At 47.2% G+C, this 16563-nt stretch overlaps 5 protein-coding genes across 5 annotated transcripts in view; 1 reads left to right on the forward strand and 4 right to left on the reverse strand.

Moving 5' to 3' along the window:
• Pmar_PMAR000056 (hypothetical protein) overlaps positions 1-3783 on the reverse strand; it is a gene marked incomplete at its 3' end in the record, with an annotated part of 5921 nt that extends 2138 nt beyond the window's left edge. The window contains exons 1-15 of the mRNA XM_002781629.1: positions 3610-3783; positions 3386-3567; positions 3197-3340; positions 3006-3147; positions 2839-2963; positions 2632-2792; positions 2406-2581; positions 2222-2358; positions 2025-2179; positions 1862-1978; positions 1669-1813; positions 1297-1369; positions 876-975; positions 289-442; positions 19-103 (exon numbers count right to left, since the gene is read on the reverse strand). Coding sequence (XP_002781675.1) covers positions 19-103; positions 289-442; positions 876-975; positions 1297-1369; positions 1669-1813; positions 1862-1978; positions 2025-2179; positions 2222-2358; positions 2406-2581; positions 2632-2792; positions 2839-2963; positions 3006-3147; positions 3197-3340; positions 3386-3567; positions 3610-3766 — 2053 coding nt within the window. The 5' untranslated portion in view covers positions 3767-3783. The remainder of the gene's footprint in view (positions 1-18; positions 104-288; positions 443-875; positions 976-1296; positions 1370-1668; positions 1814-1861; positions 1979-2024; positions 2180-2221; positions 2359-2405; positions 2582-2631; positions 2793-2838; positions 2964-3005; positions 3148-3196; positions 3341-3385; positions 3568-3609) is intronic.
• A 2951-nt stretch (positions 3784-6734) lies between these two features.
• Pmar_PMAR000057 (hypothetical protein) lies at positions 6735-7923 on the reverse strand (the record flags this gene model as incomplete). Its single annotated transcript, XM_002781630.1, has 7 exons — positions 6735-6824; positions 6873-6929; positions 6972-7078; positions 7222-7360; positions 7500-7613; positions 7728-7794; positions 7838-7923. The coding sequence occupies 7 exons, from the start codon at positions 7921-7923 to the stop codon at positions 6735-6737; spliced, it is 660 nt and encodes a 219-aa protein (XP_002781676.1).
• A 248-nt stretch (positions 7924-8171) lies between these two features.
• On the reverse strand, positions 8172-8416 carry Pmar_PMAR000058 (stress associated endoplasmic reticulum protein, putative; the record flags this gene model as incomplete). Its single annotated transcript, XM_002781631.1, has 2 exons — positions 8172-8283; positions 8334-8416. Coding segments are annotated over 2 exons (195 nt in total), but the record flags the coding sequence as incomplete, so codon positions are not given.
• A 403-nt stretch (positions 8417-8819) lies between these two features.
• On the reverse strand, positions 8820-12564 carry Pmar_PMAR000059 (asparaginyl-tRNA synthetase, putative). Its single transcript, XM_002781632.1, has 18 exons — positions 12413-12564; positions 12029-12342; positions 11824-11977; positions 11394-11486; positions 11252-11351; positions 11139-11203; positions 10957-11086; positions 10791-10906; positions 10584-10708; positions 10421-10532; positions 10304-10377; positions 10003-10250; positions 9622-9770; positions 9517-9575; positions 9320-9473; positions 9168-9271; positions 9008-9112; positions 8820-8957 (listed from the first exon to the last, which is right to left on the reverse strand). Exons 1-18 carry the CDS (start codon positions 12527-12529, stop codon positions 8933-8935), a joined length of 2244 nt encoding a protein of 747 aa, XP_002781678.1. The 5' UTR covers positions 12530-12564; the 3' UTR covers positions 8820-8932.
• Positions 12565-14519: 1955 nt separating this feature from the next.
• Positions 14520-16428, forward strand: Pmar_PMAR000060 (heat shock protein DnaJ, putative). Its single transcript, XM_002781633.1, has 11 exons — positions 14520-14634; positions 14715-14847; positions 14896-14975; positions 15025-15151; positions 15202-15294; positions 15339-15471; positions 15594-15667; positions 15718-15848; positions 15892-15995; positions 16045-16191; positions 16239-16428. The coding sequence occupies exons 1-11, from the start codon at positions 14530-14532 to the stop codon at positions 16390-16392; spliced, it is 1281 nt and encodes a 426-aa protein (XP_002781679.1). The 5' UTR covers positions 14520-14529; the 3' UTR covers positions 16393-16428.
• The last annotated feature ends 135 nt before the right edge of the window (positions 16429-16563 follow it).

A 16563-nucleotide genomic window follows, 5' to 3' on the forward strand; every position in this document is an offset into this window, starting at 1 on the left:
TCTGCTGTTCTATCGTACAGTGAACCTTAGCATAGGGAATCACTGGCTTGCCCATAAGGGTCCAGTCTTTGGTACCAACCAATAAGACAGAGCCAAACACTATCTGAATACCAACAATATTCTCGTATCGACCTCCACGTGCGACTTCAGCGACCCGCTGACTATCTACTGATTAAAAGGCTCATATATCGCTACTGCATGGGAGAATTGATCTCAAAGAAATATGCAGCTCCAAGGGAACACATGCACGGTCTGCTGAAGCGATGACGCCGACGAGTTCCGACTGACCTGGTCGCCGGCCTGCTTCCTTTTGATCCGCTCAGTTTGGATTATGTCTCCAATGGTGGCCTTATGCTGCAGCCACTTGCCAGATAGGAATACCACAAAGGCGTTATCAAGGTCCAGCTTGATTCCAGGGGGAGGATCTTTCGGGGGTTCCGTACTGAAATCCACGTAATTCCGGAGTCTTCGTGTGCACTTTTTCGAAGATTCAGTGTGTTTGAATTTTTCGAGTCCAACATCGAGAAACGCCCTAGTCAGACTAGCATCAATGTATCTTGTTCCAAAAGGACTGAGTTGGGCTTGCATGAAAAGTAACATTAAGCAGTGCCCAGATTCATGATTCTCGAGGGCCCAGGATAAGACTAGCGTGTGAGGCCTCCGATCGCATCTATGGGCCCCTTTGAGCAAGGCCCCTAAGCGTGAACCCCCACGATACAGCAGCTGGAACATTGCCCATGCACTACATGAAAGGCATCCGATCGTGTTGGACAAATGCTGTAGTAACCTCCCGCTTAGGATGCCTATTCGGAAAGGACTTCCATTTCCTCCTCATATTCATCCTATTGCGTCGAACATCTCCAACATAGTTCCACCGCAACTTCAAGTCCGCATAAGTGACGATCTCATTCATGTTCTGATCTGTGTCCAACAGTGGGTGCTTCGGGACCTTGTGCGGGACTTTCATATTCTCCCCTGAGACGAACAAACCACCACATTTCCTGTCAGCCCACCAGGTATTCCTCAGAGTAACAATGAGAAATATTATGAACTTATCCAGAAGTTAAAAGTCTTATTCCCATCAGCTTAGAAACCGCAGATTTTGCAAGAAGAGGATATCCCAGTAGCAAGGACTCGTCCAGTTTTGAGAACTAACGTTCGGGCTTGACAACTATAGTGAAAACGTTCCTTATGTGATGATGACACTCACATGAGAAACCGCGTGAATAAACTGTTCCTAACCATGTGAGCATCTTCAATGAATTCCCCCCCCCCCCGCAGCCCAGTAGTGGTTACCTCCTCTATGCTTGCCCACTTGGAACTCCAATTTATGCGCGTACGATGCGCGTCTACGATGCTTCACGTCTACCTTCACCAGCCGTTGTAAAAACCGGCGGAACATATCCTCCTAGAACTAAGGAGGAAACCCCTTCAACTCACTAACACAAAATGAGCTTCGTTCGGTACGTGGATAGAAACCAACTAATATCACTAAAACTAGATTGTGCAATAGGAGTCCTAAACGAGATCTCATTCTCCCACTGCTTACGAGCATTGCGGGCTCTCAATGACGACAAGGACTGTATGAGAGATCAAAAGTACGGAACCGTACGAAACGATTTTCCTGAATTGAGTTGAAATACGTTCAATGCGAAAAAAATAACTCACCATTGAGGTTAGAGGCGTTTCCAAGTCCTTAAAGTCTTCAGTACCACGAACAGAAATATTGTAGATAAAATCCCGGCTGACAGGATGGTCCAAGTGAGCCATGGGATGAGAAACTCCGAGGAGATCCCAAACCTTACCGAGACGCCTAGAGAATAGCATAGCCGAAAACACGGCGAATTGAAGGGAACCTTACAGCTGGGGAGGAGCTTTTGTACGAGTATAGTTAATATAAGCACTCCTAGGGAAGTCCTCGATCTCAGCGACACGACGACGTAGCTCGACGAATGGGACAGAGTACGGTACGAAGTCCCTGGAGGAAAATGGCATACAACCAATACAGTTCATATGGCCGTCACCTTGTAGGAGGATAAGGCCAACCCTTGGCAGGTGGGGCGATCCAGAACTCACTAGAAATATTGTACTCGTGAAGAAATCTCTTAGTCTCGTTGGTAAATAGCTGCCCAAGATCCACCTGTAACCACTCAATGCTGGCAATGTTGCTGCTATGCACCTAATAACGGGACATTCAATTTGATATGAAATTCCACCCTACCGTCACGTAGTCCCTTTGATAGCCTAGGAAATCAAAGTCATCACCAAACACGAACGAGTTGGGCTGCCCGCCCTCAGTGCGAAGATTCGAGAACATCGCCAACGCGGGGTAGTTGCGAATGCCGAGATACGGACATGCTGAAAGAAAGTGGAAACACGAGGACGGCGAAAGGCTCAAAGCTCACCAGCAAGGCAGCAGATAAAGATCCACGGGAGGCTCCCAAGGAGACTGCCTCTGGCGTACACTCTCTCAACTGGAATATCACTCTGGAGCGTAGGCCAGATCGTGACACAGAGGAAATACACACACGAGTAGAGACTCCATACAGCTGCAAACGCCCATAGGCCATACGGAGGGTACCTCATCATCGGATGCTACCCACTCTTTCATGCGAGAGTCTACGAGCTTACTCGAAAGGCATCGCGCCGTTCAACTCGGGAGCCATGAACTGAGGCCAAACACCCACGATAGAAAAGAATATCCCCAAAAAACTGCCCCAACGAAGCACTGGTTGTACATTCAACCAGTTGACAATCTTGTCAGCAACAAGAGCCGCTTGTTCTGGTAGGACCTAAGGAGGAGATCGATAGGGCCTATAGGAGCTCGAGATGACTTACGAAAGTGTACATGGGGGCCATAGCCATTGTGAAGGGATATACGCTCATAGGAGACAGGGGTTCAGCAAGAACACAGTGGAAGAGGGCACCCCAGAAACACACAAATCGGAACCACAAATAGTTACCTATGAGCCGATAAGACAAACACACAGTAGTGAAGGGCTCACCCTTAGCGGCGCCGAGGATAAGAGCGATGGGCAGGGCCATCTCGATGATTACAGCGACGTGAGGCATGAGATCCCAAGGGGCCCAGGATGGGACCCACAACTTGAACACAGGGAGGCCGACAAAACCAGCGAACATGAGTATCTAAAAAAACAAGATAATGACGACTTGGCCGAGGTGTTATAAGGCTTACACAACAGCTATACTCGTGGCTCGCCCAACCGTCGTTCATTTTATCGATTCCAGTGACGACGTAGAGAGCGATAACCGTGGCTCGCATGGCCCAGGTCGTCCTGTTAACCCATTCTGAACGATCTCTCTTGTACGTGAGGAATACCTTGAAGAGAATATCTTTACCCACAGCTCGACCAGGGGGCCTTACGCATAATCCGAGGGCAATATCGATGAAAATGTGGTTACTGTAGTGACCAGTGAGGAATATAACGATGAAGCCAACCAAGAGAGAGCCCATCGTCACGTAACGACAGTGAGGTTTGACCAAGGCTAGGAAGTCAACACTGCCAAGTGCGACAAGGGGAATCGCGTTCTCCACTGTGCGTGAGCCTGAACTAACGATATACTTATGTGTGATCGAGTGGTACTCACTTTTGAAGATAAAGAAAAGCTTGACACATTGGAGTAGCATAAGTTGCGACCAGAAGAAGGTGAAGACCGATATGGCATCCATTGTAGATTTACAACCCTCGGACGCATTCTTCTTCACTAACTTGTCTCCCTCACTCTGTGATACCGCACGAGACATTTATCAACCCAGCTGAGGGACAGTGGCCAATCCCTGCTCTGTTAACAACGGTATAGGAAAGACTCCATCACCACCCTAATGCGATGGTATATCGTAGTATACAAATTATATATATCGCCATTATGAAAAAGGTGTATATGCACTATATATTATTTATAATATAATATATAGTGCATATACACCTTTTACATACATAACCTCATGTGTTCACTCGTATGCGAATCCCTTACTCCAACGATGCGTCGGGAACTGTGTGGAATTGCCCTGGGGCCATTGGTCATACAGGCCCACGCGTGTTTTATATACACGCAATGATGTCTGCGAAAAAATCGTGTAAAACCTGACGGGAAAATTTCCCGAACATCCTAAATTCGCCACTTTTCCACTACGACTATCTTGTTTGAATTCTCCACCACGATGAAGTCGATTCCTTTTCAAAGCACAGTGTGCTCCAACGACACAGACCAGAGAGAACAACCGCACACACAACACGAACTGTTCGAAAACAAAGGGAAAACTACGAGAAATTTGGTAAATTAGAAAACTACATACATTAGGGCGGAAAAATGAGAATCATTTTCCATGAGTTCTGTAAATAGAAGCTGAATCGGCGATGGAACTATGCGGTAGGCCGAACATTCCTTGCTCCTGTCCCGATCGCACAAAAGGATATTGTTATTGCATTTCCCAACCTAACTCTTATCACAGTATTGAGGGAAAGTATCTCAACTCAGGCAAAAGGAGGAGGAGGACATATTCTCCCATTTTCTATTGATTCCTTCACCGCATTTTGTAGTAGCCACCGAGCTGCTGAGTCCTTCTTGTAGAGTAAAAACGATGGACGTGCACTCTGAGAGTCCCAAGACCTATACAGGATGAATTGCCATACAATGTACTTTCACCCTAGTGAAAAACACTATGATAAACATACTGGCCGCGAATATCGCGTTTTCACCGAGTTTTACGCCACTTCACATGCAAAGGGTTAAACTCCAAGTTATTACGTGCCGTATAACTTACATGTGAGTTTTCTGATCAGCCAATCTGATGGGCTTGAAATCTCCTATGACCGCCATAAACGCTATAGCCGCTCCGATGGCACTCTCCAGAATCACCTTAGGACGAATCGGCCGGTTTGAATGAAAAACCATTGAGAGCACTTACTGCGACCATGAATGCTGTTCCCATGGTATTCTCCTCAACTGCCGATGCGGGCATCTCCTGAAAGGCCGAGCATATGTTACGATATACAGCATCCCGATGGCCTCCTCAATGAGCTTGAGACCAACCCAGCGGAGCAGTAGTCAGTGGAGGTTTACCCGTGACATGAAAAATACTAGTGAAAAATATATTCCACGACTACTGCATATCGCGAATGTCGCGTTTTTCACCGAGTTTTACGCCACTCACGTAAAACGGGTGAAACTCCATTATTTTAGTCAGATCAACCGTGCCATCCTGTTGGGTCTCATAAACGCTTCTCGAAATCATAAGAGCGAGGACAGAATAACAATAACGGAGAGCTCACAGTGATCAAGTCGCCAACTACCATTGCTACAAGCCTGCTAGTGCTCTTTATCCAATGGAAGAGCATGTGCCACGTCAGACGTTACCGTATTCAATTCTGCCACAGCAATGTGCTCCACTTGAGCATTCATCCTATAGGCCGCATGAAACAACATAGCCAATCCCACTAGAAGCAATGACCGGTCCAACACACGCATCGGTGGGGAAAGGGATAATGCAAAACAAACTACTCAAGATGGCCGTATTCGCCGAGACAGAGTTCTATCAACACGATTCACCAATGGTCGTGTGGAAACTATGAAAAATGAGTTATTCTATTATATCAATCCGCACGTACTGCAACGAGGCCTCGAACACCTCCAATGACTCCTCGATCGAACTGCACAAAGACCACATCACTATTGACACCAACATCGTTAGGCTGAGAATTTCAATGATCGTTCGTTTGCCGAGAAATTCACTGCCGCATACCGCAAACCGTTAACACCAGCACGGAAGCTCTCGAATCAATATACATCTACGACTACAATGACAAGCCCCACCCCTACTACCAAATCAGCTGTAGTCCCATAAAACGTCCCATAAGCACACACAGCGTCCTCCCCATGGACCGATACATGCCTGGGAATTTTCTCCTTGAAAGTGGCATACCGTAACTTCGTGAACTCCTTCCACTCTAAGGTAAGATACTCATTACTCGATTCAGATCAGTACAACTTCTATAGTAAGCTAGGTTATAGAATACCATAGTCATACAAAACTATGCCGTCCTGGAGGGGGGTCTTATAAAATCGAAGCACCAGCGAGCACTAACATTTCTTTTCAGCACTGTCCGATCACACCAACAGAAGTCGAAAAACTCTCTGAAGATTCCTTTTCTCTGTAGATCTCATTTGAAATCTATGATGGAAAAGCCCGTCAAGTGAAGTGCCATGATCATCACCAGCAGTTGTCCGTTCAGAATCCAGAAATTTGATATTGTTTTTTCCAAAAACTGTCTCTAATTCAGCACGGTACTCCTCGACCGTACACAGAGCCGGACATGCCACTATATCTCGCAGAGCTTCCCGATCTGACAAAATAGAAGAAGTCATGAGTCAACACAACAACAAGGGTTATTGCGGAGCGAACGAAGTAATATCGGAGCTATATACTACAACTCGAGTAAGTGTGCGTGCGTGCGTACGAAATATTTCTCCACGACTAGAGTTTGAACATGACGCAAGCACCAATCGAGAGCTAAACGAATGGCTACACCCAGCAAAGTATAAAGATCTCCATTTGGTACCTCCCGGAAACAATTTTTTGCGTGAAAATTACCCGAGCCTGGGATTCGAACCGGAGACCTATGTCGCGCTACAGGGTTGAACACAACAGGCGGTCTAATCCCGTCAAGAATCAGCTAAACACGTAGCGAGCGCCGCCACTTCATCGAGAAGGTCTAGTGGGACTTACCTTCCTTCTGTACCGTATTGGAGTGAATTAAGACCAGATCTTCAAAATACAAGTCACAGCTTGCTTGTGGAGATGCCTATGTGAACATAACGTCACCACCACATTGCAACACCCAAAAGCCTACGGGCCGGAGGATTTCCTTCACCCTTTCAAAAAGCTTTCTTTTATCGTCCATATGACACTGAGAAAAACCAGCTGTTCTCAACCATGCTGAGTCTATTACAAAACATAGAAGGCTGATAGCAAAGTCGAATGGCCCTCCTAAAGAGGCCTGAGTCGCGTTAAAAATATCAGCGGTGATGTATTTCGCTTTGCTCCCTTCGCAGTAACCTGAAGACAGCGTCACAGAGCACACCTCGAGCTCATATACATGAATTAACCATGCTTTAAATCTTTCAGTGATTATTTATAGAAACGGGTCGTCGTCAAGCAAGGATCACAGTGAATAACACTAGCACTTTTTCCCCTACTACTGGAGCATTCCTTGCTATCTATCTCTTCAGCGAGACGAGCAAAGCTGTCGAATATGTCCATACTGATACCTTCCACATAGGGTAAGTTACTTGTCATGTACCTTACCGTACTGCCAAGCCCACCACCTATGTCCAACACCTACAATACCAAATGAGGATGCTCATACAATCATCGTTTATGCGACGATCGGTCTGAGTCTAGTTACGCTGACATTGTTCACGTCGTGAACTTCACGACCAGCCTTCCAAAGGCTGGGGTACTCTCCCATCCTCATTACCTTAACAGGTCTATCCCTAGAAGGGTTCATATGCAAAGCCACTATAGCATTTGCTACAGCGGTGTGCCCCAGGTAGTGCTGACTCGTGAGCCCTTCTTCATCAGCACATAGAATCTGAAAAAGCAACTTATCGCATCGACAGACTATCAAACATAGGTTCTAAAAATAACCAAGGTAAGCCAGTGAGATCAAATCAGCAGCTTAGATCGACTGTAAAAGGCTCACTACATTGTCAGAATTTTCTTTCTCTAGTATCATAATTTCTTCCTCAGCCCATCGAGTTCGATACCAATACCTACACAATTCTTATCACGCGAGAGGCTCTCAAGAATAGTTACATATTCTGGAGCAAAGCCTTCTGCCCTTCCTTATCGGACTGCACGACATGATCCCGAATTGCCGTTGCTGAATCCACGGCAGTCATGAAGGATGCTATATACAAATTACACTGACCGCTTGCTCCTGTGAAAACTAAAACACGACATTTTTCCCATCATTGCGTCAACAGCCCAAGTCTATAACAGCTTATAAAACCACGTGTTGTTCAATAGTGCCGAGCAAAAACACATATAGTAGCCAACCCATTATAGACGAGATGCCGCAGCCGCCACTAACAACTCCGCTAAAAAAGTAAAACTCCATCTTCCCTAGCTACTGGGAATAAGAGATAGCTTAGAAAAAGCCGCCACGCTGAGCTGCTGCTATAATTTGGAACACCGCAGATCCCACGACCACGAATAGGAACAGTCCCAGAACCCATGGACCAACTGGATACTTGTCCTTCCTGAATAAACTTTGTGCATGCGTGCATTCAAAGGGGAGACGTGTTTCTACTTCTTTCCCTGAGAGGCTTTGCCTCGCCTGTTGATGTTCTGCTCGAACTGTTCAGATCTAAGAGCTGTTTTACGAGGCGCGGGCTGAAGATCGTCACACGAAAATAGTCACTATCACACCAGTCGACTATATTACCATATTTGGTCTCAAGATGGCCAACAGTAAAAACGTGGACTAACGAACTGAATAGTAGACAATGTGTCCCAACAATCAATAATATACTATTTATAATTGTCAGATGCACGGCAAAAGCCGGTATGAAAATTATCAAGGATAGATCTTGACAATCGCCTATCATCACCACCGCGGCACCAGGCAAACAGTGAGATCAAAACATTCGTTATCCATATACGTTTTTATATAGTGTGGTTATTATAAAATACAATATAATCGATATTAGGAACAACATCACACAATAACTTCACCATAGTAGACAGCTACTCAACGCAACAGATGGAATTACTCCTTGTGAAACCCTCACGAACGAGCTAGAGTACAGGAATCGTAAATCGCGACCATTTGCAGTGTAGAAACAATTTTACGCGACTGGTTGTACACCAACGGTAACAGCAGAATGCTACTGTAGCCAAATCTCTCACTTAGAACTCACACCGGCCCGGGTATCTGCCATACAGAGGCTCCACTCGAGCCAAGAGCACCGACGGCAGGCCTACCTTGGATAGGGGATGACATCCCTTATGTTCTCAACTCCGGTCATCATCATGATCAGGCGCTCAAACCCTATGCCGAAGCCGGCATGAGGAACACTCCCAAAACGTCTGAGGTGAAGAGACACTAGCCTCCAGGCAACTCGAAAAGTTAACCGGTACGCACCTGAGATCGCGGTACCACCAGTAGTCCTCAACGTCCATGTTGAGATCAGATAGCTTCTTATCCAAAACGTCAAGGCGCTCCTCACGAACAGAGCCGCCGCATACCTGTCACATTGGAATAATAAGATAATAGTAAATCACCGTCAACCTTACCTCGCCCACTAGAGGAGCAAGGATGTCCATAGCAGCCACAGTCTGCTTGGATTCATCCTCATCAGCTTCATTAGCTCGCATATAGAATGCTTTAATAGCAGCAGGATAGTTATATACAATAACTGGCTTCTTATAGATCTTCTCTGTGAGGTACCTAATCTAGCCATACCCAACCCAACTCTGTCAACCTCACACACCTCTCGTGCTCAGAGTCCAGATCGAAACCCCAGTAGATGTTGGTGTTCTCGAACTTAGCCTGAAACGACCGACTCGCCGACGAGTGCAACTTGCGAATGTCCCACCTTGCCGTTCTTCTGAGCCTTCAAAAGCTTATCGATGGCTTCAGTGTAGCTGACTCTGGCGAAGGGCTCAGCGATCAGGTTCTCAAGACGCTTGATAAGGCCTTTCTCGATGAACTTGTCAAAGAACGCTATGTCCTCTCGGCAATGAGCTGACAATAAAAATATCCACAAATGATGAACATCGTGAAACACTTCGCTCCGCTGTGTTCGGGACGAGATGATATCAGCTTTAAATCTATGGATTTCGAGACACCTTCCTCACGTGTTAAGTCCACTAACCCCACCAACTAGGTCGACGACTCAATCACCAGCTTCGTAATTTCGCATCAGCTCCCAATTTATATCGTTATCATTAAAGTTAAGATATTCTATAAATATTACCCAAAACATGGCGAGCGCAGTGCTGGATGAACTCCTCAGCACACTTCATGTTATCGTGGATATCAGCAAAGCACAGCTCGGGCTCGATCATCCAGAACTCAGCCAAATGCCGGGAAGTATGTGAGTTCTCAGCACGGAAGCAAGGACCAAAGGTATACACATCCGACAACGCACAAGCGTAGTTCTCAACATTCAGCTGACCAGACACTGTAAGATACGTAGGACGACCAAAGAAGTCTTGCTTGTAGCTGAACATCGCGGGGAAGCGATCTCCACTGTAGAAAAGACAAATAGAACTCACTCAAAACGGCCGGTGTTGGAGTCAATCTTGACGTCCTGATGAGCACCTTCAGCCTTCTGCAACAACGATGTCACCTGAACGAACCATCCCCAGAGCACAAGACCAGTATGTCCCTACCTGGAACATTTCACCAGCACCTTCGCAATCAGCACTTGTAATAAGGGGAGTATGGACATACTTGAAGTCGCGGCTCATAAAGAAGGCATGAACAGCACCACTCAAGGACGATCTACGGGGAGGACATAACCCAAGCATGCCGCAGACGTCAGAGGTCACTCACCTCACACGAGCGACAGCACCAATAAGGTTGGTCCTGGGTCTGAGATGGGCGATCTCACGGAGGAACTCTCTACTGTGCTGCTTCTTAGCAAGAGGATACGCGGCCGACTCAACTCCTCCAATGACCTGAACAAGGAAGGTCCAGGCAACAACACTATGAACTACACAAGTTTAACAGCAAAGCCAAACTAGCGCGGTTACGACTCACCTTAATTTTGCCCTTCTCACGAACGCTAACCTCAACAGCTTGGCCTTTAGCAGGGCTTGCAACCAAAGCGCCAATTGCCTGTATGGAGGCACCGGTGGCGATCTGTGCAATAGTACCTTGCCAGAGCAACGATCTAGCCACGGTAACGGACAAAGAGACGGCCTACCTTCGAAATCAGGGCAGCTACTGTCCAGGACCAACTGCAACCCCTGTAAGCATGAGCCATCAGAGATCTCTACAAAGGCAAAACCGCTGCCCTGGCTTCGCTTGGTTCTTACCCAGCCGCACACGCTGACCTAAAACGCAGTGAATATGCAGACAAGGTAATCCTCATGCTGCTGCTGGTACAGTCTTCCCGATGAGACCGGCACCGCCATCAGTCCTCAGAAGGATGTCCTTCACACGAGTTCGACCTGACAGAGTACAACTGCTAAGATGAAATAACCAACATATGCGCGTACCTCCAACGCAGGTCGAATAGGGATGGATCGGGGGCTCGCTGCCCTCAGGAATAGGGCTCACAGTATTGGTAGACACAGACTCGGGAGAAGGCATGGAGAGCTGAATGGCAATAATAACCCATACGAAGTGCCAAGGTCCTACCTCCGTATGGCTGACCTTGGCGTTCTGTCGGTCACCTGCGCGCTTCTTGATCGGCTGGTCCTTTTCGGGTTTCTCCGACTCTACCTTGGTCGCCTGAACATGTTGACCTCAAGCCGATGGTTGATGAAATGAGCGCCCAAGCAACCCTGAGAATCCGTCATTTCTAGTGCAGCTAGGAATATGGAGTGTTCGACTTGATTAGAAAATTTGAGCCAGCGTGGGAAAATATGCACATAGTCAACTGCATGTGTAGATGACAATATGAAACTACTGAGGAAATTTTGCGAATTTCTTGTTGGTTTCCGAACACTTCTACTCGAATTCATGGTGAACATCTACAAAAGTAAGGAAACTGCTGAGCTCAGCTGAGGGAAGCGATCACATATACTTCAACACTGATTTAAACCACCTGATCGGCGACCTTACTCACCTCGGAGTCCGTGGACTCAACTTCCTCCTTACCGGGCACGAACGGGGTGACCTCAGGGACGGGGAACTTCGCAGAGTAGCGAGAGAGGACATCAGCTACGGCAGGGTTGCCCAAACACGTTCGGATGTACCGCAAGACGTTGGGATAGTCCTTCCTGAAGGGACACCATAAGCCATCACAGAGAGAAGTCTTGTTCCACACTTACAGGTCAGCTTCAGAAGCAAGGCCAGCCACCAATGTGGTCACGACCGACGCGTCAGCAATACTGAGTAGATCGCCAGAAAGGTATGTATGAGTCCTGAGGTGGTCCTCAAGCATACTAAGGCCACCCTCAACAGGGCTCAGCTCGAGCTCAGCGAAGTCCAGCCAAGAATCAATCAACGCGGACTTGCCGATGATAGACTTTTGATCGCAAGTGCCGCTTTGGTCGGTATGGAGACGGCTGATGTAGCGCAGGACCGGGCCAGTGTACCGGGCAGTGGGGACGCTAGCAGTGCTGGGGTTGAAAAGCTCCAAAACCTGCAGGGAGAGCTATGGGTGAAAAGAATATAATACCACATTTCCGCCACATCGCAGGAGCCATACCCACCTTGGCGCTTCCAGAGTTCTCACAGGTAAGAGGCATGTTAGCCAGCTTAGCTGCGATCTGAACCTTGAGAGTGGGCACCTCGAGCGCCTTGGACGTGACAAGGCGAAGACTAGTCATGTGCGCAGATGGAGACAGGATGAATGAAAACTAGACTGGAAATCAGCGCATCAAAGCAAACCACAAGTCATAACACTACTTACAAGGAAAACAACTTTCCACAACATTTCAAGTACGCCGAATTATCCCACTAAAAGGAACCAGGAGGAACCTCTTCTACTCCACACGAGGTGAACTTCCAATCATCTGTAGTTATATCATTACTATCCATGATATCATTATAATACAATATGATATAATCTATTGCAATATCTAATGTGATGGGAGTCTATATTATTATATACCAGGGATTACTCATCCCTCAAGGAACGTCTAATCCGCGTACAACCATACGACGAGCCTGGCCTTGCTATTACCCGAACTGGCATCCAGTGGCCATCACTTGGCACGGTAGTAATCAGCAATGTGACGACATCTGGTCGCAATCGTAAGAGTACGTAATCAGACCGATCTTCAACCATGTACTCAACACAGCGTTGCCGCCTATGAAAGCCCTTCAGGTCATCATCATCTCAATGGCCGTCCCTTGAACTGTGACGAGCCGCTCAGCCGACGTTTCCATATAGACTTGAGTCATGTGCAGGCTCCCTAGGGTATCTCCTGTCGAGAGGCTTCTGGCAGAGACGGTGAATGATATTGAATGGAACCCGATCGCCAGTGTATCTGACGATTTAACAAAGGGGTGGTATAGGATTGGATACAACTTCTTAGCTACACCTTTTAAAGGCCTAGAAAGGAGCTTTCTATCGAGTGCACTGGCCAAATTGATCTTACTAAGGAATATCTTTGTAGAGTATGCTCGCTTGCTTTGCGAAGTTGATCTCACTAAACGCGAAATAGGCCTTTAAAAGGTGTAGCCATTAAGGACTCTGAGACCCGGTCCATAGGAATGGCTTGGACGATAGATTTCAAGAGTGATTTCAAATCCTCTTCCTCGGGAGCATGTGGAAAAATCTTGACAACCTATAAGTTGACGAGTTTCACACTACCACGCACATCTTAGAGAGTGCATTCCTATCAAGATCGATAAGCAGCGCTTGTGACGCTTCCTTGGAATGACGTCTGAAAACCATCATCCTTCCTAACCTGCCGACCAGAGATCCAAGTCGAACCTGTTCACAATCTATACGTGTCAGCTTAGCGTTATTAGCCAACACAGTGTACTTATTCTCAATGGTATTGCGTAGTACCTGCAAGTGGCACCAGTGCCATCCCCGCGTACTACACTGCATAGCCTGAATGAACGTGGCAAAGGGCTTTCAACCGTGGAGTCCTGTCTTATCCTCCCGTGGCTTGGGTTGAAATAAGTTGCCAAAAACCGATCTCCTGTTAGGGCTGAGGTGAACCCCTGCACTACTCGTGGAACCCCACGATCCACTAGGCTCTGGTGAGTAGTACTAAGCAGCAACAGTAGCGGCAGCATTTGGGCTTTCACTGGTCACCACTCCAGAAAGAGCGCCTGTCGCTGGTCGCCTGGTGACACAGCTTACTGCAAGGCTTACGAAGCAGAAACATCCTACCGCAAGGTATATATACCATCTTTCACAGGGGCAATATCGATTACGAGGGCGCGCGCGCAATGAGTCATTCGACATCCTGTGACATCAGTGATGACTCTTCGCTCCATGGCTCCGACAAGATGTAGACTTTTATATGTCGAACGGAAGCTACACCCTCGAATGGGCAGGAAGATGTCAGGAAAGTCAACCTGACAATCGGCCATCAGCTTGTTGTCGCAAACCATCTAGGGCTTACTATGGACAGCTCGACACGCAAATGATGTCCAAAAACACGCAGAAAGGAAGCCCCATGACCGTCTTTCTGACACGAAGTATCAAGCGGTCAACCATGGCGGCTTTCGCCTCTCACACGTTGCATCACCAGAGAGAACCCTTACGGGGTGTTATGTACACATGTCGCGAAAACTCGTTTGGACAAATAAGTGCTGTTGTCCAAAGGATCATTGATTATCCACAAGTCCCGTTGTTTTCAATTTGATCATGTTACCGTCATTGATGCGTTTAAGCGCGTTGGTGGCAGCTTCAGTGCTACTTGCAGTCGATGCCAAGGTGGAGGTCGACCCCAGTAAACATGATGTTGTCAAGGTGAGTGCATATGCATATCTTACGTTCAGCGGGGTCTTAGTTCGTTCGACATTGCTCAACACGACTTCCTATGGTTTCAGCTGACCCCCCAATCGTTCGGCTCCGTTATCGAGCGCCATAGAGACTGGCAGATCAGTGCCGTCTTCTTCTATGACGACAATACCCCTGTCAAAGACTTCAACAAGATTAACGAAGTTGCCCAACAGACCAAGCGTAGCTAACTTTAAGCAGGATAATCTCCTACAGTATCGCGGTGCTCAGGTATGGTAAAAATCGGAGCCGTAGATTGCGACGAAAACCATGCCTTGTGCGAGCAAAATAACATCAAGGATTGTCCCAAGGTGACTACTTACAACTCCAGTTGAGTTGGCTATTTTCAACTGCTTTCAGTTGGTCATTTATCCCCGGAATCCTATCCCACAGTTCATATATGAAGGCAAAATGGAAGTCCACGATGTGAAGAAGGCCGTGTTGAGGTACTTGCCAACAGAACTCATCAAAAAGCTGGACCCTGCTAGTACGTATTAATACCTTATGAATGGGTTCGTGAATCTTTCCCTACCTTAGATGTTGACGTTTTCCTTACCACTGATGCGGCCATGCCCAAGGTCTTGCTTTTCACCGAGAAAGACTCTCCGCCACCGATGTTCAAGGCGCTCAGTAAGTCTTGTATTTCATGAGGGTTGGTAAAGTGCTGTGGTTAGGCAATGAATTCCGCAAGGAGATGCAGTTTGGTTTGGTGAACGTGAAAAAACAGGCAGATCTTGCTAAGCGGTTTGGTGTGAAAAAAGCACCCAAGATTTTACTACAACAGGCTGCTGGCAAGAAACCCGAAGCGTAAGACCGCCAACTATGGTCATTTCGTTCTATTCGATCGCGACTATCTTGTGGCACGCATATAATTTTTCAGTGAATTCTATATTAAAATTGCAGTGAAACTGCGTGAATTGTTCTTGTAGGTATAAGGGGGAAGTGTCGTATGTTCCTATTGCTGATTGGGTCAACCTACACAGAGAGACATTCTCCAGGGGAGGTAACTATGTGCTGTGATAGTGTGTGGTTAGTTGAGCTGGATGGTCACAGGTGGATTTGAGGAGACTGCGAGGACTGGCTCGGGCAGTGAGACTGAGGCGCCTTCTAGACCGTGGCTTGCCCAGGAGATACCGGAAATCACTAAGAGGAGCGCCAAACATGTTTGTTTTGACGGTGGAGAGGTATTGTTATTATGAGTGTTTGATTTGACTTGGCTCACTACAGGGTCACTGTGTTATCTATTTGAAGGACGGTGGGCCTTTGTCCAAGGAGGAAGAGGGTGGACTTGTTGAGCTCAGGGAACGATTCACTTCACAACTACATAACCGGTAGAAAAAATTTCCTGGTTTGGTCGTATGAGCCCATCGATCATCTCAGAGGCGCTAAGCTGCGTTGGGTGTGGCTGGACGTGTCCAAGGAGGCAGCTTGGGCTGAGATGTTTGGCATTAGCCAGTTCCCCAATGTTGTCGTTTTCAACCCTCATAAGCGTCTCCGCTTCTGCAAGTTTGACGAGGATGACGAGGAGTAAGTGTTGGTCGGCGGTTCGTGGGTGGTATATCCGATTGTCTCAGGCATAAGGGAGATAAGGAAGGCATTGAATACCTAGTGGATAAGGTGCTGGGAGGTGACGGCCGATTCAAGATTGTTAAGGGACAGAAACTCCCGGAACTTTCGGAAAGGGAGGAGGATACGAAGAAGCCTCAAAATGGGAAGGATGAGTTGTAAATGCCGTGTACGGCTAATCCAGTTTTACTCGTGGCTGAGATGCTTTTTTGGATGTTTCCCACAGGCACAATTATTTCCAGTGTTGTGTTGTCAGTGGTGGCGATAGACATTGACTTGGTTTGTAGCAACTGTCGCGGAATTTGTCTTGATCTGTGAATGGTCAACGCCCAA

Source organism: Perkinsus marinus (assembly GCF_000006405.1).
Source record: "Perkinsus marinus ATCC 50983 genomic scaffold scf_1104296941728, whole genome shotgun sequence".
NCBI lineage: Eukaryota > Perkinsozoa > Perkinsida > Perkinsidae > Perkinsus > Perkinsus marinus.

Bases quoted from the DNA above. Each gene is read 5' to 3' on its own strand.
- Pmar_PMAR000060 (XM_002781633.1), top strand. From the start codon at position 14,530: ATGTTACCGTCATTGATGCGTTTAAGCGCGTTGGTGGCAGCTTCAGTG. The intron at 15,472-15,593 runs GTAAGACCGCCA...TTGTTCTTGTAG, and splicing joins GCTGGCAAGAAACCCGAAGC to GTATAAGGGGGAAGTGTCGT. The intron at 15,996-16,044 runs GTAGAAAAAATT...CGATCATCTCAG, and splicing joins ACTTCACAACTACATAACCG to AGGCGCTAAGCTGCGTTGGG.
- Pmar_PMAR000059 (XM_002781632.1), bottom strand. From the start codon at position 12,529: ATGACTAGTCTTCGCCTTGTCACGTCCAAGGCGCTCGAGGTGCCCACT. The intron at 11,352-11,393 runs GTAGGACCTTGG...ATTGCCATTCAG, and splicing joins CCAAGGTCAGCCATACGGAG to CTCTCCATGCCTTCTCCCGA. The intron at 10,533-10,583 runs GTGAGTGACCTC...TCCTCCCCGTAG, and splicing joins GGTGCTGTCGCTCGTGTGAG to ATCGTCCTTGAGTGGTGCTG.